Raw genomic sequence first — 27700 nt, 5'->3', positions numbered from 1 at the left:
AGCTGAACTGAAAGGAGAATTAGACCTGCCCTGTGTCACTGGTAATGTGTATGGCACAGGCCTGAACTTCTGTACGTAGCTGGACTTACTGAATGCTAAAGAAAAGCACAGAGAATAGATTGCTCTTTATTTTCAAAGGCACAGAATAAAACCAGGAACTACAGGGACTGCAGCTCATTTGTTACACGCAGGAAAAGTACTGCACAGCAGCAGCTGTGTGCATGGTCTTCAGCCTTGGCCTGGAGCAACTCTTCCTTTTCCCTCTGGATAAGCAGACACTGATAATTCTTTGGTGTTGCTGGGTCATACCTGCCTCTTGAGGCTGCCTGCAGAGAAGCAGTGATGACAAGGACAGTGTGGCACCAGGGGCTAGTCTCGGAACAGTTAATTCTGCTGGCAGGACTGAGGAACTTACCAGCTTTTTGGTCACAGTGTTTGAAGTAGCTTGCTAAAGACAAAGGTGTCTATATGCCAGTCCTAAGCTCTCTACAGCATGCAGTCCCCTCAGGTTTATTTTATTTTATTGAAGACACTATTTTAAGATCATAAGTGAAACCTGTTCTTGCCCTTCTTGTTCTTGGAAAATTACATTAAAAAAAAAAAAAAAAGAAAAATAAAAGGGGACTGTTTTGAACCTTGGGAGAAACAGTTCAGTTTGGGTAAAGCTATTCGGTGACAGGCTGTTCTAGCTGACCGTATTCTCTTAACTTTATTCTATAGCAATATAATAGCTAATGCTGTACTTCTTAGCTTCTGCTGGGTGGAGCCAGTGCTGTCATCTCTGGCAGTCACCCTGTATTACTAAAAGCTAATGGAGATTCCCCTTTGGATCTAGTTTGAGATCTGCGGTTTTAGAGCAGAGCTGACTTTTTCAGTTCTGAGTGCAGCAAAGTAATTAACAACTAAGATTTAATGAGAAATATAGAGAGAGTTGTACTTTTCCCAGGCTTGAAGCCAACTGGCTCTCTTTCTGGGATTCAAAACTCAGAAACAATGGCTTTATTATTTCTCACTTCTGCAGAATATGGTGTCCTTCTGCTCTTTTAGTAAAAGAAAGAGCTATGTAAGAAACAAGACTACTTTTCTCATATTTGTGGGAAGCAACTTATGATGAGAACCATTATCCTTTAAGGTACCCATCCCAGTTCTGAAGATGCAAGGGCATTTAGACAGACTGGATGTTTACCCTGATGAACTAAACTAATAGGAAAGTAACAGTGCCTCTTTTTGAAGTAAATCTGGTGGGAATAATGTTGCTGAAACTTCTAACTATAAACTTTCCCTTGCCACCCAAGAGGGGAAACTTCAATTGAAATCTGCCCTCTTCCTGCAGTGGTACTGCTAAATAAATGAGTCACCCGTGAATTATAGGGTAGTAAATACATCCACCGACACCTAATAAAGCAAGGCAGAGTGAAGTTCCAGTACTTTATGGTATCACCAGAACCCTATGATGTATTTATAGCCAGCTTCCCAGTTTTTTATGTTGTGCTCCTACAGTTTGGCCTTTCTTCTTTTTGTCTAGGGTGGTTTACCGAGGGACAACACACAGCAGCTCTCTGTTTCTCCTGTTGAGGGATTACCAGGCATTTTCTGTCTCTGGCCAGGGCAGTTTGAAGTCATGCTCATCTCCTTTGTACATCCCCTGCACCTAAGCTGGTACCCCTCTGTATGTGGGGAAGGGTTGGGGGCAGACTGAGTGAAGAAAAGATCAGTGATTTGTTTTGGAGCTTGGTAATTTATTGTTCATTGAGGGCTCTGCCTCCTGCAGCAGCTCAAGAGGTGGCCAGCATGAAAAGGGGCTCAAGTACAGAGAAGAGGATGTGGTCTGGCAGACTGTTAAAAGGGAATTAAGAGCCCAAGGATGCTACTATACTTTACTCAACAAAGATAGTCTCTCTTTTGGGTTGTTGGTTTGTTGTTTTTTTTCCTCTTTTAGCATCAGGGCAAACAGTTGCAGGAAAGTGGCAAGGAGTGTATCCATGCAGTTCCTCTGCTCTTCCCTCTAGAACTATGCTTCGTAAAACACATCCGTTTCCTATACAAATGAATGAGTTTTCCACCATTGCCTTCTGGAGAAGCAGCATTAAGTCCTCAATGTTTAGATCTATAGTTCATTTTTAAGTGATTGATCCTGTAATGTTTGATATGTTCGGTCCTTTTTGTAATGCTTTAGCCAGAGAAAAAGTGAAATGATGGGAGGCAGATCATTGTTGTATTGCTGATAACTAGGTGGGTCTGAAATGTACTCAGAACAGATTTCCCGTATTTACAAACAAGCTTTTCAGTGATGTCTATTTAATACATACCGTTCCCCCTACATCAAGCCCCCTACAGTTTAACTGCACAATAAATATTTCAGAGTACTTTGTCTGTGAACTGGGTTAAAGTCAGGACTTCTGTGGTGAGGGATTCAAGGTGGATGCTAGCAGCACCCTCATGGGTCGGCCACATTGCAAGAGTGATATGCCAGGTTATATTCTGCCTCTTCTCCCAAGCGCAGTTAGGAGCAGGGGGGCGGCTTCCTCTTGAAGTCGGGATCCTTCTGGATATCCCACCACATATGTGGCAGCAACTCCAGCTTCCTCACAAAACTCAGGGCCAGGAACAGTTGTCTTGCGTGGATAAAACTGCTCTGTGCTCTATGCATAGCACTGCAAATCTCCAGCCAGTAGGCACCAGCACCACAGGTCACTCACCCCTGTCTCCAGCTGTGAGCTGTGCTTGGAGGAAAGCTGATATTCACACTTTAAGGCTAACAAGTGGCCACCAAATCAGTCAAACGTTTATACTTACAGCATGTACTGTTTAAGATGGAGAATCTCTGTGTCTGTTCTGTTCAGTTCCCATGTCTATCAGTCACTCACTGGCCCAGTGCCTCTGAGCCGCTGTTTCCTTATCTGCAGAATGGCAAAGTAATACCTAAAGGTGCTGAATGGCTTCATTTATAAAAGATTTTAAAGCACTCCGAGATTCTTAGGTGGCAGGTGCTGGATAAATTTGAAAGTAATATTCTTGCTTTCCAGCTTTACTGTCTACAATCATTGATTAAATCCAGCAAAACACTGAAGTATTTCTGACTGCACTAGCCCCTGATTTAGATCACTTGTACTATAATGTAAGTTTCTAGAAAATAAATTGCAAGCATATCAGGCTCAACTAGAAGTACTAGGTGTGCAGCTCAGGCTGATCATTACAAGTTACTGACATATTGTACCAAATCAAGATCGATGACCGAAAACATCGCATCTCTGCATTGGGGAGATACTTACGAAAGGTTTCTGAGGCGTGCGCATCTGTGCTACAAACGTGTGTCTAGAGGGGAAAATAAGGAAACTTAGTCATAAACAGTTTATTCTGGTTTGAATGACTAAATGAAGGAGAGGGAGGCAGTGCAGCACAATGCTAGGAGTCCTGGGGCTGGCTGGCTTGTTTTCCAAAGCTCCTTATTGACTCTTGCATAAGTCACTTCACCACTGATGTCTGGCTTCCCTGGTGCGGTTGGGGAGTTCTGCCATGCAAATTGATAGGCAGTAAATTACAAGATAATGCTACAGCATTTATTTATTAATTTATGGGCTGCAAACTCTGGCTGCAGTCCTTGCTCTCTAAGGATTAGGTGCAAATACACCTGATTGGACTCAGACTATTATTGCAGGAGCGTAATAAATAAATAAATAAATTTACGAAGAAGTTCTTCACTATGAAGGTGGTGAGACACTGGCACAGGTTGCCTGGAGAAGTTGTGGCTGCCCCATCTCTGGCAGTGTTCAAGGCCAGGTTGGATGGGACTTCGAGCAACCTGGTCTAGTGGAAGGTGTCCCTGCCCATGGCAGGAGGGTTGGAACTGGATGAGCTTTAAGTTCTCTTCCAGCCTAAACCATTCTATGTTTACTATAAAAGCAGTATGGGGTTTTAATGAGCACGGCCTTTCCCGGTTCTCACTTCGTTCCTGTGCAGCTGCGGCCGCAGGACGAACACTCGGACGGGGCGGCGCGGGGGAGACGGTGTTAATTAGGGGCGTCCCTGTGGCATCGAGGGGGCCGGTAGCGGTTGCATTCCCCGCTCCCGGCCGCACACACTCTAAGAGGTGCCCATAGGAAGCGGGCGCATCCCGTCCCCGCACGGATGGAGCGGGCCCGTTTCCCTCGGACCGCTCGAGGCGGGCAGCCGCCGCGGCCTGAGGAGTGGTGGATGTCGGGCGCTGCTCCCCCGGTGCGGTGCGAGGCGGTCCCCTCCGCCGGGGCCGCGCGGCGAACTCCTTTGCGAATAGTTTTGGGTGTCCGGGGTGTTTCCCACTGCTGGCAGCAGCAGCAGCGCCGCCGTCGGCACTACCACCGCTGCCGCGAGGCTCGCCCGGGCGGCCGCGCCGAGGCCGGTGCCGGGTCCCCGTCCTCAGCGGGTCGGGGGCGCCGGGCGCGTGTGTAAGGCACCGGCGCATTAATGGCGGGGGCAGTGCCGCCCCCTGGCCCCGCCTCCCGCCGGAGCCAGCCAGTCCCTCTGCGGAGAGCTGCCGCCGCGTTCATTGGCTCGCCGCGGCTGGGACATTTGCATACGGCTCGCCCATTCGCGGAGCCGCTTCCCCGGCCGCCCCGGCTGCGCTTCACCTGCGCCGCCGAGTTGCCCGCACTTGGCGCGCCGGCCGTCAGCTTCCCGCCCCCGGCTCCGCTCGCTCCGCGCCCCGCTCCCGGAACCGCGCCGCCCGGCCCCGGCCTCTGCTCCGCGACCGCCCGCCCGGGAAGACCTGGTGTTGCCCTCCCTGGCTGCGCAGGGTTAATCGGCTTGAGCCCTCCCTCGGTCGCCTGGATCCGGTGGAAGGAGGATAACAATCCAGATCTCTGTGTGTGTGTGTGTGTGCGCGTGTGCCTAGCAGTTCTGCATTGCAACATTTGCTAGTGGAGAAGCAACAGAACCCCCCCTGGAATTAGGATAAAAAAAAAAAAATCAAAAAATCTACCTGGGGTCTCTGGCTTATTTCTTCCTTTTCGTTTTCAATAGTCCCTCTCAGCAAAGTGAGAGACAGGGATCGCAGGTAGGGAAAAGTCCTCAAGGACCCCGTGATCCTGGAGGAACCTGACCAGTGCAAGCTCCGGGACCCCCGCGCTGACATGAGCGGCTCCCCTGCGCCCTCCTGGAGGCTTGCTGCGGCCGTCGGGTTCCCGGCACTGTAGATCCAGCCCTGGGAAACGGCGAGTCTTATTCTTCCGTGTGTGGTTACTAACCTCCCCCCCTCCCTCCCCTTCCCTCCTCGCACTCGCTCTCTCGCACAGACAGTTACTGTCTTTTGCCTCTTGAACACGCACGCCCTAGAGCCTCGGAAGCGACTCTCCTTTCTGCTAGCATGGGTCCCCTGGCATCATGAACCTTATCCTCACTCTCTGGCTGGAATTCAGACTGCCCGTCTGTAGGTGTCTTGTGCCTTGACCATGCACCTGAGAATAGACCCCAGCATTTGCCCGGGACGCCGCCCCGCCTGGACCCTGTGGATGTGCTCCCTCTTTTGGGGATGTATCGTCAGCTCTGTGTGGAGTTCCTCTAACGTGGCTTCTTCTGCCTCCTCTTCCTCGTCTGTATCTCAGGCTCAGTATGAGCATCACTTCCACGGCAGCAAGCACCACTCTGTGCCTATCTCTATCTACCGCTCCCCTGTCTCCCTCCGAGGAGGACACGGTGGGTTCCCACTCTTGTTTCTTTCTAACCTTTTTGCAGAGCAGCTGGAGCAGCAGAGGGGGAACAGGGACGATGGCTGTGACTCCGGGGTGGGGGGGGTCCTGCCAGCCCCTCATATTTCTGCCGTTAGCTCCCCTCCTCGTTAACTCTCCTTTCTTCCCCTGCCCCCTCCGCGAGCAGAGCTGGGCGCTGAGGATGGGCCGCTTCCGGAGCCAACTTGCCCCCGCGGCGTGCTTCAGGGGACGGAGTTGGGGGGGTGCCGGGGCGGGCTCGGGCCGCTCTATCCAGGCGGCAGCGCTGAGCGCCTCGGGGCGGGCGGAGGGACACCGGCTCCAAGCCCGCTGGGGCTGGGGGTCCTCCGGGAGAGCACCACTAACTCCCTGGCTTCCGTCCTTGACGGAGTCGTAGCGGCTGACAGGGTCCTTGCAGCAGCGCGTCTTCCCTGCCGGGTGCCCCGGTGCGGGAAGGCCCTGCCCTGCTGCTTGCTCCCTCGCTCGCAGCCTTCCTGCGTGAAGTTATCGGGTGGCTCAGGGCGCACAAAGGAAAAGGCGAGGTCTCCTTACACCTGCTCCCGGCTCCCTGCTTAGTGCCTGGCAGTTGCTTCCCGGGAAACGCAGGAGCAGGAAATAGTAGGGAGTGGGTTTCCACTCGGGCAGCAGGGAGAAGGGGAAGAGGGAGTCTGAGGGACCCCAAGGGGCAGGGGGACACCTGCCAGCATCCTGCCCCTGAAATGCTGAGCAATGCTCGGCAGCTGGACCAACACTGTCTCTTGCCCAGCTCTCCTGAATCTGCCCACCCTGAGAGGAGTTGGCCCAGGCCTGGGTGACATCGTAGCTCCCCCTCATCTCCACTTTCCTCTCTCCTCTGTCCTGTGTCCCTTGGCTTCAGCCACATCAGGCAGGCAGGCTGGGGCCAGGCCCTTTCTCTGCAGAGCCGGGTCAGGTTTGGCCTTCCATCATAGGAGCACTCAGCTGCAGAAGCACATCCGTTCAGGACCAGAAGAAGAACCGGTGTCAGAAATGAGGGAGAGGGCCACTTGGGAAGGGAGGGGAGAGGCCTGGGACGGTTGAAATGCTGCATGACATGGCTGCAGTAGGTGCTAGGAGGATGTGCTGGCAGGGCTGTGTCATGGTTACAGGGATATTGAAAGCTGGAGTGTCACAGATAAGCGCTTGGATGACCAGCAGAGCAGTCTGAAGAGTTCAAATAGCACAGCAGTGAATGGACCTCCAGTTAAGGCTATAGGTACACTAGCAGAGTTGTAGAAGGAGTCCAGTATTGCAGATCTGAGCTAAGGGGCACTGGAGAGGGAATAGGTGCAGGAACAAAGCCAGGAGGCAGATGCTGCGGGACACAGCTGAGCACCAACAGAGCAGGGCTGCTCTAGCAGGAGGTGCTTTGGCAGAGCTGCTGAAGGGCACGGGAAGAGGGTGGTGGGACCACAGCAGGGCACGTTGCCTGTGCTCTGGCAGCGTGAGAGGGAGAGCCCAGGGTGCTACAGAACAGCAGCGCGCTGCAGAGGAGAGGTCCCAGGACCGAAATGGTGCTGGGTGAAACAGGTAGAGCTGGAGGTGCACAGCCAGTTCTGCTGGCACAAGTGCCAGCAACTTGTCAGCCTATCAATTTCCCACTTCTATCCCAAAGTTCACATTCACCCGCAAAAAGCAAAATGAACACATTCAGGCCCCACGCGGGAAGGGAACCAGTGCCATGCCAGACATTAAGACCATCTGTTAAGCACCACCCATGTGAGACTCAGTTATGGCTTATTAATCATTAGCAGCAGGAGCCTTGTTATTTGCAGCAATACTCAAGGACCATGTGAGAGAGTCCTTACTGTGCTAACATGAGGGATGTGAGGGATCAGCCAGTCTCTGCCCCAAACGCTTTCCAACAGCCCAGCTTCTGCAGCTGAGTGCTCCTGTGATGGAAGCGGGTAGCAAAATCTGGCTCAGAGGTCACTTGAGAGGAGAGAGAAGGATGTCACAAAATATGGTAGTGGTTAGTCTTGATGTAAAAGGCAGGCAGTAGTCTGCAGGAGAGTCCACAGTCTGCTTCCTGGTCAAGAAACGATAGTTCTTTTCTCCTTGATGACTTTTCCATCTGTCCTGAAAGCCCTGCAAAGCCTCATTTAAGAGCTCTGAGCAAAAGGTGTTATCAGCTTCATTGAGAGACGGGCATTTTTCCTGTGTCCTCATTGCAGTAAGGAACCCAGGGAAGTAGAGAGGTTGGGGAGCTTAGGCTGGTACATAAGCCAGCCTGATATTTTTTTTTTCCTTTACTAATCATGCCATGCAGCAAAGCTGGCATGAAAACCCCCTTGGCCATGAATAAGAGGATAGAGGGAGGGAAAAAAGAGACCACAAAGACAGCTGGTCTTGTAAACACATGCATGTTTTCTTTCACTGTTGCGCGACAGAGGCTCTTGGAATTTGGATCCATGACAGTGCTGAGAAGTCAGATCCCAGGGAGGCCGTGCACTCCCTGTGTTTCCTGGGATTTTAATTTTTTTTTTTTTTTTTTTTTTTCGAGAGGGAAATGAAAAATTCATTCTGACTCCTGCCCCACTTGGTGGCTGTGTTCACTGGTTTCAGAAGGAATCAGGTCAGGATCCTGGCCACCCTGCTGTGTTGACTCCCAGTCCCACAGTGCTTACGACAAGGACTCAGTCTTGTGTTTAACCGTATTTTCCTTTTTTCTTCTATGTCCCAGTGGATTTCAATCTGTTTGAAGTAGCAGATTAGTATCTAGCACAGAGGTAAAGTAAATGTCTCTGAATCACTGAACACTTATTTGGAGTCTGTTTAGTGTTCCTTTACAATGAGTGAAAAACCATCTGTGGCTTAACTTGAAACGGACCAGGATGTGGCCGTTGTTACCCAGCTGGTGTTATGAGAGTTAATTCTGGCGCTTTCCGGTAGCTGAGCTGCAACCTGCAAATGTAAAACTTGGCACAGCACATCTTCTCAAGGAGAAAGTCTTTGTAACAAGTTTGCCTCCCTGTCAGCAGGGGTGCAAGTTTGGCCAGGCAGGGGATTTCAGCAAGTCACAAGAAATCTTTTTTCCATGTGAGGACCTTCCTAGAGTGGCAGAATCTTTCTTCCTGAACAGCAGGAAGGGAAAGCGACAATTCCTCTTTGTTTCACAAAGGGCTTGTGGGACAGAGGGAGGAAGAAAATCCAACTGTGGAACAAAGTTGGGGCGGTGTTTATTGAAAGTCTACATGTGCTGAATCCTTCTGCCTCCTCTTAGCTATTTAGCACCCTGCTGGGTCAGCTGCTCCACCACAGCCTGCAGCAGTGGCTTTACAGCCCCTCGTTCCACATCCTCATCGCCTCAGCTGATGAATAATGCATGTCTCTGGCTGACAGATAAAATGAAGAGATTTGTGCATGTTTTGTCTTAGTGATGAATTAATTAATTTGGTTTCTCCTTTTCTCCTCCAGCTGTTTTTTCTCTGGCCCTGCTTAATGGATGGGGAGTGGGGGTGCACAGAGGCAACGTGTGATGCCTCGTGCAGATTGCCCCAGCCTTCGGGCTGCTGTTGTGCGGGGGCAGCTGTGGGAGCAGTGGTGGGCATGGGGGTGTTTCTCTTTTGGTTTCACTTTGTGGGAACTAGGCTTGCTCAGGCTGTTGCACAAGTCGCAGTGAAAAGTGGAGGCTTGTCATGAGGACTGGCAGTGAGCAGTCACCAGATCCTGTAGGAGTAACTCTCAGGCCTTAGACAATTCTTAGAAGTTCTGTCATTTATATAAAGCATCTCCACCTCTTATGTCTTTTTTAAAATTAGCAAATGAGAATGAATGCTTGCTTAGACAAACGAGAAGAGTGTTTCCATAAGGCAGGTATTCTGCAGACCAGTGTGAAAGCTTGCCACACACAGCTATGACAGTGTATCCTCTTTATAATACATATATCCTACTCCTTGCTGCTCCTCCAGTGTGACCTATTCCTCATCTCAAGTGTCTTTGTTACTGCAATCTTGTCTTTTCTATAAAATAGAAAACTAATTCCCAGTCCTTGGCACTGCCCATTCGCCAGTACCAAGCAGGACCTTCCCTGTTCCTCCATCATCAGGAGATTACTTTGAGCAAAGGTTGTTAGCTTTAACAAAAGGGAAAAAATCATTCTATACAGAGCAGTCAGTGATCCAGTAAAATTAACTTCATTCAGAGCTGAAATTAGGGTTGCAGTTAAGCTCTGCCAAGGTGAAAAGCTAAAAGTCTGTCTAGTTTCTGCGGCTTGCCTCTAGTCTCCTATCAACAACGAAGCCTGATTTTTTTTTTTTTTTTTGCAAAGACTAGTGATTCTGTATGCCTGAATGTTTACATTCCCTTCCTCAGAGACATTAACAATGACTAATATTTTTAAAGAAGGGTGAAGTCTGCTTAAATTGTCTTAAGCTGCCTATTTCTATCTTAGAAATCTAAGCATCAGAACTCACTAGTCCCTTGTAGTGTGTTTAAGTGATCATAAGTGAGCTTTTTGCACCCCGGCTCCCCCACACCCCTCTGTAGTGTTTCTGAGAAAGCACAGCGTTCAGTTGTTCAACACAGGAAAATTCTGGTTTATGCAAAGGCTGTTTCTTCAAAATGAAGTTACTATTTGACTTACCCTTTGCATGCTTTTATGTAAAACAATTTCTGATCAGGTGCTTTTACTTCTCATTCTGTGCACAGTATTAACTGTTCCCAACTTAGAAGAGCTTGTGTTCGTCTGCAAAATTGAAGCTTAAGTCTGTTCACCTGGTACTTGATCCTGGGAGATTCCAATGATCTTATGAGATCTGGAACATGAGAAATCTGATGTTATTGTTGAATCCTGTCCTTCTGAATTAATATATGTCCCTGTGCTCTTTGAAACATTGCTCAGACCTGTGCTGCTGGAGGTACAGTCTCTTAAGATGTGTGTTTAAAAAAATCTCTTCTGATAGCTACTTTGTGCTTGCTCAGTATCTCATAGCACATTTTGCAGAAGTGGGAATGCTAGTCCTGAGTCAGAATTAGATCAGGGCTTTCTTTCTCCTTATATTTCCTTTGCAGTTTAGACTGGAGAGAGGTTTCTTCTTCTCTTTATAATTTCTGCTTTTGGGTAATATAACCCTGACTTGTCAAGCATCTGCCACATTCTACTGCAGAGGTGACTGCATTTCAAAGACAGATGAAGGAGCCTGCTGTATGCTCTGTGTAGGCATTGAAGTTGTAAAGAATATTGGGTTATGTGACACAAACTAGCTGTCAGAATGCTACAGAATGAGAATGCTACTTTTTAAAATATTTCTGCATTAGAAATGGCAGAAATTTTCCTTAAAGATGTTGGCCAGTTTTCCTTGTGGATTATTTTGGTTTGTGGGTTTGGGTTTTTTTCTCTTTTTTTGCCATGGCATGAAAATATGGGCTTGAACAATGTTACAGTAGTCACTGGGTTATTACATGCTATGCTGTTTGAAACTCCAAATTCCTTACAATTATGTCAAATTCCTTCTTCCTAGAAGCAGGAAAAAGTACCTAGGTCATTTAAGGTGTGAATACTGACAAGGACAGGATAGTCTCCAGCTGGCGGTGGGAAAGTTCCATGGTTTGCCATATAGAAGGTAACCAAAGAAGAGCTGGAGCTTCTAAGTGCAAGGAACAGAAGTTTTGTCTGGGAAGTACATGGGATGACCATTCTTCTATTTTCTCCATTTGCATGTGCTGTGCCTTAACAACACCGGCTCTCTGTGTAGTTGCCCAGAATTACAGTCCTGTGTTGGTTAGCATAAGTTTTTTGGTTTTGCATTTCTGTTGTTCTGGTGGGCTTTGATAACTATGAAAGGTCACTTGCACTAGCAAGAAAAAGGTATTTTTCATGTCTTCTGTATAACCTCTGCATGCAAGAAGACAAGCTGTTGACCAGTGGCCCTGATTTGCTGTATGACCTTGGTGAAACATTACCTTTCTTCCCAACTTCACTTCATTTGCAAAATGAAAACTATTTATCTCCTAGATGAGGTGAGCAGTCCTGGTGCACCTGTGTGTTTTGAGATACCTGGTTGAGAGCCACAGGAGTACATGTAATCCCAATAGTCCTCTTGGTCTTTGGATGTTGGAGCAACTTAAAAGATCAGCCTGCTTCAGTCTGTCCTTGAAGGACATAGAAGACACTTTCAGATTATGGACATAGATCTCAGTAGTGTTTTCCCTTATGGTTTAAAGCCTGGGCAGGCTCTAATGCCAAATGCCAGCATTGGTGTTTCTGAAAGAGCAAGGAGTGCCTTTTGGCTGGCGTGCTGGCTGTGCCAAATTCCAGGAAGCCACCAGAGCCAGGGGCCTACGATTCACCATGGCTCTCTTGCCACTCTCACAAATTACTTCTCTTGTACTCTGTGTGTGTTGTTTTTGCACATTAAAACGTAACTACTTATACCCCTGAGTGACTTTCCCCTAAACTATGAATTTCAAGTACTCCGACACTTGTCTTTTAGAATTTGAATATAATTATATGCTTTGGGTGTAAATTGTGTTTTTTGCTATGTAAGAAACTAATGGAAATGATCTGCTTGTTCCTGTAGTTTACAGATTATACGCTTTAGATCTGGGGACGTATATTTAGGATTCTTTTTGGTATGGTGTATTAAAATTAAAATGAAGTTGGTGTGAGCTATAGTGGTTGCTAAGCATGAATAGCAGGCTGATAAGGACATAACTAAATTGATCCAGTGCCAAGGTTTACTTTGTCATCTCTTAGTTTTGCATCTTTCCTCTCTTTGCATTCTCAATGATGGAGAACAGGAAAGTAGACAGTATTTCACAGTCTATAGAGGGCACTGTGTCTGCAGAAGCTCAAAAGAAAGGGTGAAGGAGTCAGAAAAATGTTAAGATATTGCTAGAAAAAAGACTGTTCGCTTATTCTGTGAATACCACATGGTAAAGAATCAGGGAAGACTTTTTTCTAAAGGGCTCAGGAAGAGCACCATCAGACTGGCTCTCCTGTCTAGTCAACAGGCCAAGCTCCACTTAACTGCACGGTAAATCTGTCTCCGTGCTATCCTTGGAACACGGTTTTGAATTTAGAACAAACTCAGCATATCTAAATTAAGCAGATCAAATTATTGGAAGGGCATAAGAGATGAAGTTTGTTTTTTTCCTACAGTTTGATCTTTAAAATCATGCTGATTGACATCAGCTGATTGTCTGGACATGTTTGGTAAACCCTTTGGTTCCTTGCTCATAGAACCGGTAGAAGGTTTTCATGACTCCCTGTTGCGCCTGGACCCTGCAGTTGCAGCAGCCTGCTGCTCCTCCTCCAGCTGGCTTGCTTAATGACCCCAGCCACTGGATATCTTACAGGGATGATGTCTGGAAATGTTTCTATCTAGCTGGTTCTGCAGGTTTGCTATTTCAGATACCAGATATTTCAGTGCACTAATGTCCTCCACTGCTCATGGAGGCTTGAAACCATAGAATGAGGGCAAAGCAGCAGAGTACAGAAATTTCCCAAATAGTTATAGTCGGGAAGGCAGTTACAGGGTAGTTAAGGGAGAGAACACAGAATAGACAAGTGTGTATCAAGCACGCTGGTCATTAACAGTGTTTTTCCTTATCTCACCTGGAGCATGCATAAATATGGATTTAGCGAAGCCAAGTTTACCAGTGTTGATTAAACTTGAAAACTTTCAGCACTGCTCATTTTGTCAAGCAGGAAAGCTGGCTTCTTAAGCATGCGTGTACTAGCAAATGTTGCAAGATCATTAGAGATCTGCCTGCCTTCTGCAGGGCAAGTGACCATGTTCAACTAAAATAAGAATTGACCTGAAAGTGTTGAAGAAATGCCAGTGTTTTCAAAGAAAAGAACAATAATTTAAAAAAATTGTCTGCTTAATTTTGATTCAGTTGTTACGTGGCCTGGACTGTACATGGAAAATGAGTTCTGCAAGGTCTCCACATGGCTGTCCACTCTGGAAAGATTCTCACTGGTTGAACGCTTAGGAATCCCTGTTTTTATTGGATTTCTTGTACTTCATCTTGTGTAGCTTCCCTGAGTTATGGTGATTATCTGAGACAGTTTCACTCCAAAGACTACTGGAGCTTGTAGTTACATAGACACATTTTCTGACCTGCAAGCACTGTGTGTCTTTTAGTATCTGGTAAGGTGAAAGTGGAAATAGTAGGTAAAAACCTGGGATTTTCCTTTTCCCCTTGTTTGTTCTGCTTGATTTATTTGTCTAATGGTAGCCCATCTTAGCTTTTCTCACATTCTGATTAGGGTACTGATAATTATCATGTCCTGGGCTTTCTCGGAAGAGTTTGTCATTTGCTGATGTCCACTGAGTGCAGTGTTCAGGAATGCTGGTAGCTTGGACAGGACCTAGAGAAATCTTAGGTTTATGTGGCCTACATCTAGTAATCTGCTTCTGTAACCTCTCTGTAGGATTGCAGGAGGCCCTCCTGTTCCCCCAGTATCATCTTTTCTTTGCAGTTGAGTAATGAATGCCAAAGCTCTTCCAGGTTTCCCTAATCTTGCCCCCCGTCTGCAGTCCAGCATATTTCCGTCAGTACAGGTTTGCAAGATACTGATGGCTTTGAATGCCTTTACACTTTTCATTATCTCACCACGGAGTCTGCTCTCCTTCCTGTGCCCTCATGCATTCAGAGGCAGTTCATTAGAGGCAAGGAAAAGGCAAAGAAATTAATTTTCCTTGAGAAATTCATTCAGCATCTTATACAGGCTTGCAGAAGAGAAACAGAGCAGAGAATTCTTACTATCTTCTTTTCAAACTTTTTTTTTTCCTATGGAGATTCTGGAGAAAAAATGTCTGCATGCATCCCTTTACCTGGTGGCTTGCGTTTCTGACACTAGGTACTATGAACACACCACACTGACAGTAGCCTGGAGCAGAGTAAGGTGCAGAACGGATGGGGGTGCCTATTATCCAGGATTGATGTGTATTGACTTAGGGAAAAAAGAATGTGTCTCGTAATTGAAGGTAACGGTGGCAAATTATGCTCACATGAATATTAGTAGTGTATATCTAGGCTTATTTCATTTCAGGTTACTGTTGTGCTAGACAGGTTGATTCCTACTCAACAAGCCATAGACTCAGGCTACTTGTCCTGGCCCAGTCGTTAGGAAAACAGACCAAATGAGCAGCCTCTCCTACTCGATAACTGATTTACAGAAATTATGAAAACCTGAGCCTTCTGTGCATTCGATGGTGACAACTTTTGCCATTGGTGTTAGTGAAGCCATATCCCGCTTGGCAGTGGGCAATGCTGAAGAGGAGGATTTTCCTCAGCAGCAGTGTGGAGCAGAACTGAGGGCAAGAATCCCAAAACTTTTTCCCTAACTCTGCCACTGGCTTACCTTGACATACTGGATGGTGAATTTTAGGGGCACATCATATACTGCCAGGTGTTTCAGTTTCCCTATCCTGTAGTGCAGAAATCTGATGAATATTTATATCTCTTTAGATCCTGACGTAACCCGTCTGAAAGGATAAGCACTGTATTGTTATTGTTCTTTCCCAACATACCAGAGATACGTTTTTGAACTTCAGCCAGAATATTTGGTCCTTTGAATTTAGGGACCATCACAGTGCTATGGCTCCTGGTATGGTCTTTGGATAAAGTCCTGGAAATTCATCCCTGTAAGGCCCTGGGAAGGATGAGTGCCTTTTTATGCAGCCAGTTCTGCAAAGAAATACTGATCCTTTTCCCAAGAAGACAGTGCCAGAAAAATGGGGAATTCCTGGGCTGCATGGTTAAATGCAGTGTTTTGTTTCAGTCATTTCTTTCTGAGAGCAAATGAGGCTCTGCTGCTCGTGACGGTTTCATTTACTGCTTCAAGGAGCATTATGGACATGCATTTCTCTTCCCTGGTTCCAGAAATCTGGGGTGATTTTTTACACCAGTGACCCAAAGAGATGACCACATCAGCCCAGTCTCTATTTTCAGTGTCCCTGTTCACTGTCTTCTGTTTCTGTCACGAGTTAGATCTTGTCTACAACTGTTCAATCAATTAATTTTACCAAAAATTGTAAACAAAATTATCAAGGTGATTCCCCTGGCAAGGGAAAGAAGAGGGGAGGGAGAGGAGGAAGGTGGAAATTAAATTGAAGTGTAAATCACTCAAGGGTACAATTCCCATTCTTTCTTTCTCTTTGATCAGAAGTAAAGGAGGTAAGGATTATAAGAACCATTAAATATCCAAGCAGTTCTCAACAAAGAGACACAGACAATTTGAAGCAGAAGGAAAAAAAATACACTAAAAATTGGAAAGGAAGGAGCTGAGTCAAAGCTCAGCAGCAGGGCCGCCCTCCTGGCTCCTCTTGATCTGAGCTGAGGAGGTTTGGGGTGCTCCACAGAAGGCTGTAGGGTCTGCAACTTGCCCACCAGAACCCCGTGCTGCTGATGTTTAGTTTACAGTGGTCTTTTAGCCACACACAGTTTTGACCTTGGACTTAGACTTCAAAGTATTCCATATGTTTTTACAAATCCAGTTACTGTGATGACTGAAATATGTATTTGGCTTATCTACCTATCTATCTATCTATCTATCACCATTGCCTGTGCTCTTGGAAGTCTTATTGCAAATATCTGGAACAAGGTATTAATACATTTAGCATACTACCTAAGTGTAAAGAGTCCAGACACTTTTTAAAAAACATATTTTCTGTGGAGGGAGAAAGGGTAGATTGTGCTGCAGCTCAGCATGGGAAGAGCTATGCAATGCTTTATTTGTATTGCTAAGAAGGTCACTGGGGCAGGCCCAGGTAAAAGCTGGGCTGTACTGCAGTCTGCAGTGGTACCTTGGGGTGTGTGCCTGCCCTGCCTGCGCTCCCCTGTTACACAACAGCAGACAAAGAGGAGCAGTTTGTTCAAATGCAGTGTCTAAACAGTTGGCATTTTTGCTGGGGCACCGCTGCATGTGTACATAGGGATATGTGTAGTATTTCTCCTCAGGGAAGCTTGCTTCTCTTCAGAAGCAGCATCTGTTTTTTACGTTTCTGCTGAGGTTTAGGATTATGCGTAATTCATGTCCATAGGGAAGCTGACTTTAGATTCAAGAAAGGGCTAGGGGCTGTATGTGGAGGCTATTTCCCTCTAAATACTGAATAAAGACAAAGCAGTCATATCTGCTGGAGCTCTTTGTTTCTTCTTTTATCCCATTTCACAGCCTGAGCCACCATCCTACAGCAACCCTTTTCTTTAACCTTCCAGGATTTAAGAGTGCCTTCTAGAGAAACTGATTCAGTCCCTGGCCTTCATGTTGCTGAACTTGACCGTGTTTACGGAAGTCCTAGTTAGTCAAGATGTTTAAAATATAGCAGCAGACTCCCTGATGTGATGTGACAATGCAATATCATCATTTTATAGTTCAGTGCTAATAGTTTCTAATTATTTATAAAATAAATAATTTATAAATAAAATAAAAGATATAATCATTATTGCTTATATGATCTTCAAGCAAAGAAACAAAACCGAAGCGGATGGCTCTTGTAAAAGACGAAATTTCTGTTATCTTTGCTGTTTACATCATCTTTGCTCTGCATGTGTTGGAATGAATCATAGAAAAACAGTGCAGTCATTAAAAAAAAATTTGTGGGAAGGTTGTAGGCTCCTGCCTTGCAAACCTAGGCTCCATAAATTCATGGATGAGACTGTACTCTTAGAAAATTACTTGGAGTCTTACAGTCTACAGTCTTGTACGTTACAGTCTTACAGTAGCAAAGATTCAGGAACTCCGAAAGATTTTTGGTTCAAATTACAGTTGAGTCATGGATTCTGTTGGTAATCTCTGAGGACAAGGCTTGGAAAATGTATGAGTGAATGCAGAAATTCACAGATAAAGAAATCCTGCATTAGAGTTGAGGTAAGCAATGGACTGAACTGTCCCAGAATGCTGAGCTGCAGATAAACTCATAGTACAATCAATGATATGTCAGCACCAATTTTGGTTAGATGCTGATACACAATTAGAAGAGACATATCCAACCTAAAGGAAGAAATTAATCACAGAAGATGATAAGAATTTCCATACACATTGGTCCATCTGGTCTGATATTCTGTCTCTGGCCGTGCCCAGTGCCAGATGCTACAGATGGACACAAATAACCTCTTTGATATGTTTAATTGTATATCTCAAGGGAGGGTTGTGTTTTTTTTCTTTGACCTCACAAATGGTTATAATCTTGTGCTGCAAAGAACTGAGAAGAAGGCTCGTTGTTATTTCAAAAGACATTGGTTATTAGTGAGTCTGTTTCTTATGCTAACTTTTTGCTTAGCTATTTTTACACTGCTATCTCAAAGCATTTTATGTAGCTTCTTAAGAGTATCACAACACTGATAGAGGGCAAGCAACCAGTTTTTGTATTTCTTGTTCTAAGATGAGAAAATGGGACATGAAGAAGGGAAGCAGTTTGCTGAGTCAGTAACTATCACCACACTTAAACAGTCCAAGTTCTGCTGAAATCCCTGGGTTTGCTGCTTTCTGTCACTTCACTTCAGGCCATCAGGGTGCCTAATTAATAGGCTTTGGAGATTAATGGAGTTTAGGCTGTCTGAATGCAGCTGTTTTCTCAAAACTTATTCCTTCCCTAAAATGCCTGTAGTCCTCAGACTACTTCTACAACAACCTTTCTAAATTCATCACCAGAAACACAATTAATTCAACGAAACCAAGACACAGATGGCCTGGTTTCTATAGTCACTATAGTAAAAAGTTACTCACAGTAAAACCATCCAAAGCCTTGGATTTAACACATGCTTAGTCCATGTGGACCAGTCCTGTGAAGTCATCCAGTGCTGCAGAGGCCCTCATGGAACCAAAGCTGGTGAGACCAGAAACCTGCCATATACCATGGTGAGCTCACACAGACATTCACTAAATAGAAACATTCAGTTAACAGTGGGAGAACGTTTTTCACAAATAACCACTCTAACCTATCAGCCCTGATCCTCAAGAGAGCCTTTCAAAACCGTTTCAAAGGAAGATCTTTGTAACTAAAATTTGTAACTGTTAGACTCTAAAAATCAAGGGCTCAGTATAGCAATATTGATTTATAGTATGTTGTATTTCTTCTTACATCCTGCTGCCTGTGAACTCCTTCACATCCTATAGGCAATAATTAGTTCTCTCTCTGTCCCTCTGAGGGAGAGAGCATATTACTATTGCTAGTACCACTCCCCACGGATGTACAGGTAGCGGTAACCTGTTGCCTGAAATTGACTAATTTATTAGATAAACATTTTAAATTCAGAGCTATTAGTCTAAACCTGCATGTAGCTTTGAAAGCTGGTGTTACTCTTTTAGATCTGAATAGGATTTACATTCCTTATGTTTTGCATTTTATCTTTTTATACCGGTTGGTCTACTGAAGTCAAATCTTGCTCATTTATGCCCTTTGATCATCATGGGTATAACAATGTCATTACAAGAGTTTCAAAATTTGACATTTTAAACTTCAATAAGTACTATTTATTAAGCTTTCCAGACAAAACATGTTTTTAATGAAACCTGAAGCCTTATTGTTAAATGCCTAAGCTGAACTGTATTCGGTTAGAACAATTCCTATAAATAGTTTACTTCTGATATATTACTCTTCAGTGGAAATTTCTCAACCAACCAATGCTAGTCATAAAAAGATTTGGACACAAATGCAAACAAAAACTCACAGCTATGCCATTAGAACCATTCTGAAAGCCTGGGTTACATGACCATTAATCCATTTAGAAGGCTCCCAAAATAGTTGCTGTTATTTCTCCTTTGCTTGATACAGTGTGGCTTGAACAGCAGGAGGAATGAGAAATCTTCCTTGATTTTAGCTGAAGGTGACTGGGGCTCTGAAAGTGAATATTCTAAACCATGCTATCTTCCCAAGATTTTAGTCTTAAAACTGTGTGTTGTATTATGGCTCTGTAGCTGGGATTTTAATGAAAGAGGAATTTTTAATTGAAATTGGTATTAGTGGGGTTCTGAGACAAAACGTTCAAAGATGATGGAGCAGTGTCATACATCAGTAATAAGGTCATGGTATTCTTCTAACCACCACTGTGGAGTGAACTCAGTCCTGCAGATTTTTCCAATTGAGGCTGTGGTTGTGGGCTTCTTAAGGTATCATTGGCTCATTGTGAACTTCTGCGCTAATTTTGCACCAAGAAATTCCAGTCCATAACCTGCTACTGGAACAAGCCTGAACTGTAGCTCAACCCCACCTTCACTGTTAGGTGCCTTACCACGGGTTTTTGGTGTTTAAAGCTAGATAGATGTAAAGCCCAAACAATTCACTGTTTAGGCAGTACGTTGTTTAGGATAAACAATATAATATGTTAATGCAATACATTACAGTACCTTGTTCAGGCACATATAATACAGTCATATTTGCATAAATGAATAATCCTTGCATGTCTCTACACATTATAGATTTGCATACCTAAACCAGATGTTTTAAAATTTGTTTCTCAATGGCAGTTATCAAATGGAATATATAATTTTAATGAGATCACAGATGTGTAGGACAATATTTTATCTTCATTTTGCAAAATTTCTATCTGTGTCTTTGTCACTAAATTGTTTCTTGCTGACATCATTGGTACATAGCTGTGTGTTTGTGAATCTGAGGAGAGCAGGGTCTGAGAATCTGTTTCTGGATCTTCCATTTTTTGGTTTTATAATCTTAGCCAAATTATGCAAACTGCTTATTGCAGTTTCCTCCTATGTGTGGAAATTGCAATAGTGACCCAGCTTTGTAAAGCATTTTGAGATACATAATAGTTTTTGATTAAGTAAAAGTTAAGTATCACTGTAAGTGTACACATGGAAAGAATGATGTGTGTCTGTATATGTACATAGCATTTAAAATGGAGTCCTTGATTTTACCCTTAATTTACCTGTCTTAAAATAGTGTATACCAGAAGCTTAATCCTTTGCATTGCATGGTTATTGGACTAGGTATTTGAGGACATTTTTAAAGTGAATATTCATTAACACCATGATCTTATCCAGTTTCTCATTTAATCTGTATTGAACTGCCTAGATGTTATTCATGTTCCCCTACCACCAGCAAGTCAAGGTCTCGGGGAAACAGACTTGATGCATTCTCTTTATCTCTGATAGTTCATCATCTAAGATAAGCCAGGGTTGTCTGCAAACCGCAATCTCATCAGGCAGGCTCAGATAGCATCTCTCCTGACTTTTTTTCTTACTCCATTAACGTAACTGTCCTGGAGATTCAGGATGCTCAGCTTTACCATGGTGGCAGGAGCAAATGATTAACTGGGGATTGATATTTAGCCATCATTGGCTCCATGCAACATGACAACCTTTTCAGTCGTTACACTGAACCTCTGTAAGGCTGTGCTCCTAGAGAGCATTTAAACAAGGGAGAGAGGAAGGATCAGAGTGCAGTGGCTTTTGTGACAGCTGTGGACCATTAAAAAGGTCTTAATTCATGTTTCAAGAAGTGTTTTACTTACTTCCTTTTCGTTGTTGATTTCCCATACAGGTTTTCATTAGCACTGACATTTTAGAGGTAAAAGGCGAGTAGGATCCCTAATTGCTATTAGTTTAGCTTAGTTCCTGCAGCTTAAATAGCTCTGGGGAGAGACCCAAGCAGTTACAGAGGCGTGCATGCAGCAGCAGTGGTTGTATGGATGTGGTCAGGACCCCCTAGCACTCTGTGTCTCTATGCCCCAGTAAAGCCATCCATTCAGTGTCCTTCAGCTGTGTAGTTCATAATTTGTACATGAAACCATGGGCATGTGAATAGCTAGCCCCCTAGAAACTCTGGTTGGTAGGTTTTTAGGTAGGTAGGTTGCAAGGCTGTGGAAAATTTAATCTCTGTTGTGTCCATGTTGAAAGGGCATGAACATCAGCCTCATTTCAGTACTTGCCTTTCCAGAGAAGAGAGTAGAGGGAAAGAGCGCAGCAAGGAGTGGGTTAACTGCCTGCCTTTCCAAAGAGCTGGGCTGGAAAATATTTCTCAACTTACCCTTTCAATACAGAGGTTTTGATGCTTTTTCTGTTTCACAGCATTCAGAATGGATTTGTTTTTCATGTTCTGAGGGGGTTTACTACAGTTATAATCATTTTGATAACAGTTCCAATAACATTTTTGATAAAAGAATTAGCATTTAAAATGTTGCAAAAATGAAAAATGTTGAAAAGTAAAATGTGGCAGTTTTTAAAAGACCGTTTTTCAATTTAAGAAGTCTAGTTTGAAAACATTAAAGCAACTGTATTATCTAGGAAAATCTGCACCAGAATGCTGCCAAAGGAAGCAGAGGCTGAGAGGGGAGGAGGGACAGGATGGTCCTTCAAATCTAACTGTGAAGAACCACCTTTGGACGGGAAAAATGCTTATCCTAGAGAAGCACATCTCTAGGTGATGGCCAGTAGCATTTCAAGATATGACAGGAACAAGAAAGCATTACGTGGATTGAGTTGAATTGCCTTGTGTTTATTCCTGGCATGTAATACAGAAGCATTTTAATCCTTTGCCCAGAATGTCTGCTTATTAAACTTTCCCAACCCAGCAGAAATCCTCAAAGGCTGTTGACCACAGTCCACTCTGATTTTAGAAATACATCCATGCCAGAGATTTTCAGGGAGTCCAATCTTATGGATTATTTCCATTGCTGTATGACACAGCTGAGAATTCCCAAAGTTTCTTCAGTCTGGTTCATAAGTGTCTGCCAGTGCTGGAGAGAGATTAGGAGGCCAAATACTGCATCTAATGGGCCAAATTTGGAAAGCTGCGCTCCACAGTGGAGGGCAATGCATAAGTCCTGCCTATGCTGTATGGTTTGTGTTGGATCCATGGAGGACAGGGCTGCTGCTGTTCTTCATCCTCCATGCCAGGCTGCAAACCCCAGCCTTTCAGAGCATAGAAATTGTCTTTTTAACTGGCTCCTGCACTTAGGAGAGAGAGTGCTGTGTAAGGTACCTCCAAAAATACCCAGCACTGTCTGTTTCTCAGCTGTTATATGTGTAAATATCATAGGGTTCTTCTCAGCATCTGACAGCCAGGCAAAACAGCACTTGACTGTGATTTCCTCTAAATCCAATTTTTTGACACTTCTGTTTGAGGAAGGAACTATGGAATGGCCTCACAGAGGATGATGGTGATAAAATAGTTAATGAAGAAGAGTTCTGATCTTTCCCAAAGTTAAATAATGTGTTCATGATACAGTACAATATGCACAAGAAAAGGCAAGACCACACATTACGTATTGCCAAAATATGCTGCAAGTTCAGCTGCAGCAGGAAAGTACTGGTTCTGATCCTAGTTCTGTCCCGCTGTCTTCAACAGCAATCTTCCAGGTTTATGTTGATCTCAGGAATAGCAGAATGTGGACCATTTTACTTGTAAAGAAAATATGCAGGTAGAGAATGGATTTTTGGAAGCCTGCTTAGGCCATTATTTCTTTTCCTGGTACAGGGGACTTTTTGCCTGACACAGGAGAGTGGCAGCAGAGCAAGGCATATTCTGGGGCAGGAGGTGGGTGTTTGGGAGGAGGAGGGTGATCGGCAGGGGCAGATGGGTGCCACAGCACCTCTCTGACTCAGCTAGGCTCGTTTTAGCAAGTGTGTGTGTGTGTGTGTTAGGGAAGTCGTACATTCATTAGGCTGGAGATCTGAACAGATGAGGTGAAAGCCTCTTTCTCTTTTGTTTCATCTTGACTCTGGTGTTAATATTTTAAGATACACAGGATAACTTCTCAGTAGGTATCAATATATAGACTCATTCTGCTCAGTGACTGTAGCAGAGCTATGCCAGGTTATACCCAGTGGGTTTCTGACACCCTCTGTTTTTTATCTGCTTCAGGTGTCTCTGGAAAAAAAAAAAAAAAAGAGAAAGAGTAACAGATTGCATATGAGCTAATTTCTTCTCTGGTCTATCCGGTGTGTCAGCTTTTCCGTGACAGAATCCAAGGGAAGCTGTGATTTGGAAAAATAATGGATTCAGTACATTGTAATGCTACACCAAAACTCCAAGCACTTTGTCCCCCTCAAAAAAAGTCTTAATATGAAGTCTTATTTTGTAACTCGAAAGAGGACAAGATCAAAGGACAGGTATCATGTTCCTTGCAGACCTGGAGAAATATTGCATTTATGGATGAACTCGCAAAGGAGCAGAGGATCTGGAACTCTTAAACATCCATATTAATTATACCAAATCTGTCAAGTTCCACTTTTAACTGGCCGGTGTTCCGTTATCTCTTTGGTGTAGGACCAAGAAGATGGTTCAGCATGGTGCTGCGGAGGCTGTGCCACACAAGGAGCCATTGACAAGGCAGTGTGACAGGTCTTTCACTGATAGTGAGAAACCTGCTGTTTCAAGGCTTATCGCTAGAAACTAGGGTGAAACCTAGAAGGTGCAGGAGCACATCTTCCCAAAGCTTACTAGAGCAGATTGCAGTCAATAGTGTTGTGTGGCTATAGTGGCATTAGTGTGTAAATGAAGCAAGGTTAGTAAATCAACTGATAAAACTGGACTGTAACAGGCTAGGTTTTTAATCTGAAAAAAGATTTTGTGTCTGAAATCTCATCTATTTATTCCAACTACATCAGTTGTTCTGTTAGACTACATCTGTTCTCTCTTACAGCAGGGTTTACTGTCCTTGCACCTCAGGGTGCGACACTGGCTACTGTCCTAGGCACATACCGGACATGTCATCTGAAATGGCAGTTCCAGCATCTCAGTGCTGAGCTCACTCTTTTCAGGGCTGGGGGCAGGTTGTTCCTTGTGGAGATATTTTTGGTATTAGACATGCAACTGGGAATCCTCATCACTCATTGTCACTGTCATTGTCTAGCGTTAATCCTCATTTCTGGCTATGTCCCAGTTCTGTTATTTTTATCCTGACTTTAAATTCTTCCTAGAGGCTTACTTGGATACTAATGTTTTCTTCATGTCTTGGCCTACATTGTTTCATCATTCTTTTGTGAACTGCTCATCAGCTTTCAGTGTCCATGTCGGAGGCAGACACACCTCAGAGCAAAGCAGGGAGAGCAGAATTAGACCAGCACTGAATGCTTTTGATGCTTCTTCAAGTATTATGGCTTGGACTCAGGGCTTGTAGTGAAGCAAGGTGGTGTAACTGAACAGGCAAAGGCTTTCTAAAGATGGTGCTCTATTCACACTGCCATTGAAGGAGCAGAACAGGATTGCTCTAAGGTTGGGAATTAGTGAGCGAGTTCTCTTTTAGTCCTCTAGGTAGCTGATAAAACTGGCACATATGCAGGAAAGCTTTCAGGGAGGTGTCAAGTGTGGGAATGCAGTCTGCTGGGTAGTACGCTGCACTTGGGCTTGGGGATTAGAAGGTACCACTGCCAACTTTTAAATGCAGTAGCTAAAACTCTCAGGTTTAAAATATTAATATTTTATTTGCTTCATTTCCTCCCATCTCCAAACCTGCACCCCCAAAGCAAGACTTTTCTATTCAGAACTTAGTGCCTGCTGAGCTAGCTGGCTTTTGTATTTATTTGTCTTTTTTTTTTAACACAACTTTTACTATATTGAAAAAGCCTGAGAAGGAAAAAAAAAACCACCACGGTGAGGAAACCTGAAGCTCAGATAAAGGGGGTTGGGACATGGTTTTATAATTGATTAACTCTTTCTTTCAAGTCCCTCCTGGTTACTTTTCTGCTAGCATGCCTGCAGTAGCAGTGATTTTTGCTGCAGCAAAGCTAATGCTCTGTGTGTTTGCAGGGGAGGGAGAGCAGAAGCAGTATTTTCTTCAGGGCTGTGGAGCACTACAAGAGATGAGAAAGTAAGAGTCCTTGTAGAGCTGCAGGGCTTGGAACAGCAGAAAAGGGAAGGAAGGAGTTGCTCCTCGCCTGCCCGGAGGCAGCCCCGAGCTATGGATCAGGGGCCAGCCAAGGGGTGACAGGGAGCTCCTATCTGCAGGGTCACCCCTGGAATTCTGTCAGAGATGTGTTTAATCCTGTATCATCAGTATTTCCCACGTTTTAAATGTTATAAAAAGGGGTGTTTCACAGAGTTTAACATAAGTCTGAATGGGGCTGACATGTTTCTAATTTATTTTCTATACCACATGAAAAATGTTTCTCCTATGTGGTATTTGGACAAGTCATGTATTTAACTGCTAAAGGATTTTCATTTCTTTGCTAGTCATTCAGCTGGCAGTCCTTTAGAAAGGTGTCATGGCATGAAGATTTGCGAGACTTAGGTCAAGCAGTGAAATTGATTTAGTACTTCAAAATTACATATGGTTTCTAGATTTTTTTCTAGATACAAGAGGTGACTTGTACTTCATTACATGACGAGTGGCAGGTTAAAATCCTAATTCCTGTCTCCAGTTACAGAGAAGAAACACATAAAAGCATACAAAGAGTTACAACAGTATAGCCGTAAGCAAGTGCAAATGAGATAAATTATTATTTGCAATTTCACAGCTGTTTACATGTCTAGAGCCAGCTAAAACTATCCTACCAAAATAGGACAACATCATTCCATTTCACTGAAAATTGAGTTTCATAAGGAAACTAAGTATCATAAGATTACTGAGGCTTAGAGAAAAGAAGCATCTCATCCAGGTGCAGAAAACAATTCTGCTGCAGAACAAGTAGAATCCAGGAGTTATAGCTCATCCAGGGCTTACTGGACTGAGCCATATGTAGGTGGTAGCAGTGGCAAAGTCCTCCTGTTATGGTTCCATCTATTTTTAGATTTATACCTATACATCTCAAATTGAGAACCCACCAAAAGCACTTTGGGAACGATAACTAGCTTTAATATCCTGATGATACATTTCCTAGATAACTACATTGATTGGCACTCTAGAAGTACCCTAGCTAGATAGAGGAGCTGTATTCTGTTTCATTTCTGCGACACCAAGAGCTTGGCAGATAGGATTTAGCTAATAACAAAGAAGTGTGTGCCAGATCATTGTGATGAGCAAGCTCCATGTACAGAGAAGTCAAGAAGTACTGGTTGGTGGCCTCTACTTTGTGAGTCTGAGACCAAAAATATGGGGGACAGGTGGGCACTATGCTGCTCTTTGATTTGGAAGTACCAAGTTCTTGTAAACTGCTAAAATGGATGGTACATTTTCCCCATTGGAGGAAGTCCTGTGCAGTGGCAGTGCATTGATGTGGACCTCATAGCACTTACTTTTAAGTGATTTTAGGTGTGGAGTTTTCCTAGAGATGCTATCCCAGAGCATTAACAGAATCCTGTTCTAAGTAGCTTTCTCTGGGGTGTTTGGCATTAGTTGCCTTTCTTTGCCCAGTCTAGTCTTGCCTTCTCAAATTCTTCCCCGGCTCCTGCCCTTGTTTTCCCTTTGCAGCTTCTGAATCCCTGCAGATGGCTGCACTCCACGGTTAGGGCTTTATCTAGACATACATATTTAGCTGTGTGTAGGAACTACAAGTTACTTTTTATTTATTTACTTTGAAAGATTCTTTTGGAGAACTTAGCTTCCATCTGTTAAAAACGCTACCTCTACTTGTCCTCCCTGATGGAGGCTTGAGGAAAGGGAGGGAAGAATAAGCTTCTCTCCCTAACAAACAGCTTTTAGTTGAGGAACAAAATAACCCAGATCTTTGAGCTACTTGTGGGGATAGACAGATTAGGCTCCTGGTGGCCAGGGTTCCCACTTCTCACATGTATCAGGTCTGGGCCAGACCTGTGGAGCAGCTTCTCCTCCCACTGTAACAACCACCCCAGTCCATGATAAATGTTTGTTTTGGAGGGAGGGGGAGTTGTAGGGAGAAAAAGAGTAAGTCCTATTCCTTCCTTTCCATCTTTTCTAATTGCTTTCACATAAAAATGAGACTGCAGCCCCTTGAGCACCTTGAAGGATTAACTGCTGATCAAAGGCAGGTTTAACCATATCCCCAGGACAAGCTGCTTAGACACCAAACAGCACAAGCTCTGGGTTAGCACAGCAACCAGAAAAGCGGAATAAATTAACAATTATCATCTTGACATGAACAGAGTTTTAGAAGAGAAAGTACAGGGAGGGTTCAGGGGAGCAGAGTATGAGGGATGCAGATGGAAACGAAGTCAACATTTATCTCACACGTA

The 27700-nt window shown here is 44.3% G+C and overlaps 1 protein-coding gene and 1 long non-coding RNA gene across 47 annotated transcripts in view; one reads left to right on the top strand and one right to left on the bottom strand.

The window, feature by feature from the left end:
* Positions 1 to 27700, top strand: part of NRXN3 (neurexin 3) — a 997539-nt gene that overhangs the window by 625756 nt on the left and 344083 nt on the right. For 6 of the 46 annotated variants that reach the window (XM_030484286.1, XM_030484283.1, XM_030484285.1 and 3 more), the window contains exon 1: positions 5218 to 5670. The exons of 39 other annotated variants lie outside the window; for them this stretch is intronic. In XM_030484286.1, coding sequence (XP_030340146.1) covers positions 5427 to 5670 — 244 coding nt within the window. In that variant the 5' untranslated portion in view covers positions 5218 to 5426. Of the gene's footprint in view, positions 1 to 4588; positions 5671 to 27700 lie in introns of those variants that run through there. One more of the 46 variants, XM_030484280.1, reaches the window with a different exon arrangement.
* LOC115607229 lies at positions 111 to 5190 on the bottom strand. Its single transcript, XR_003991149.1, has 4 exons — positions 4958 to 5190; positions 3273 to 3315; positions 2797 to 2900; positions 111 to 326 (listed from the first exon to the last, which is right to left on the bottom strand). It is a non-coding gene; the product is annotated as an uncharacterized LOC115607229 (long non-coding RNA).

The sequence above is a fragment of the Strigops habroptila genome, chromosome 4 (genome assembly GCF_004027225.2).
Source record: "Strigops habroptila isolate Jane chromosome 4, bStrHab1.2.pri, whole genome shotgun sequence".
Taxonomy (NCBI): Eukaryota; Metazoa; Chordata; class Aves; order Psittaciformes; family Psittacidae; genus Strigops; species Strigops habroptila.
The sequence above is the reverse complement of the archived record's forward strand: the minus strand, read 5'-3'. Positions and strand labels throughout refer to the sequence as shown.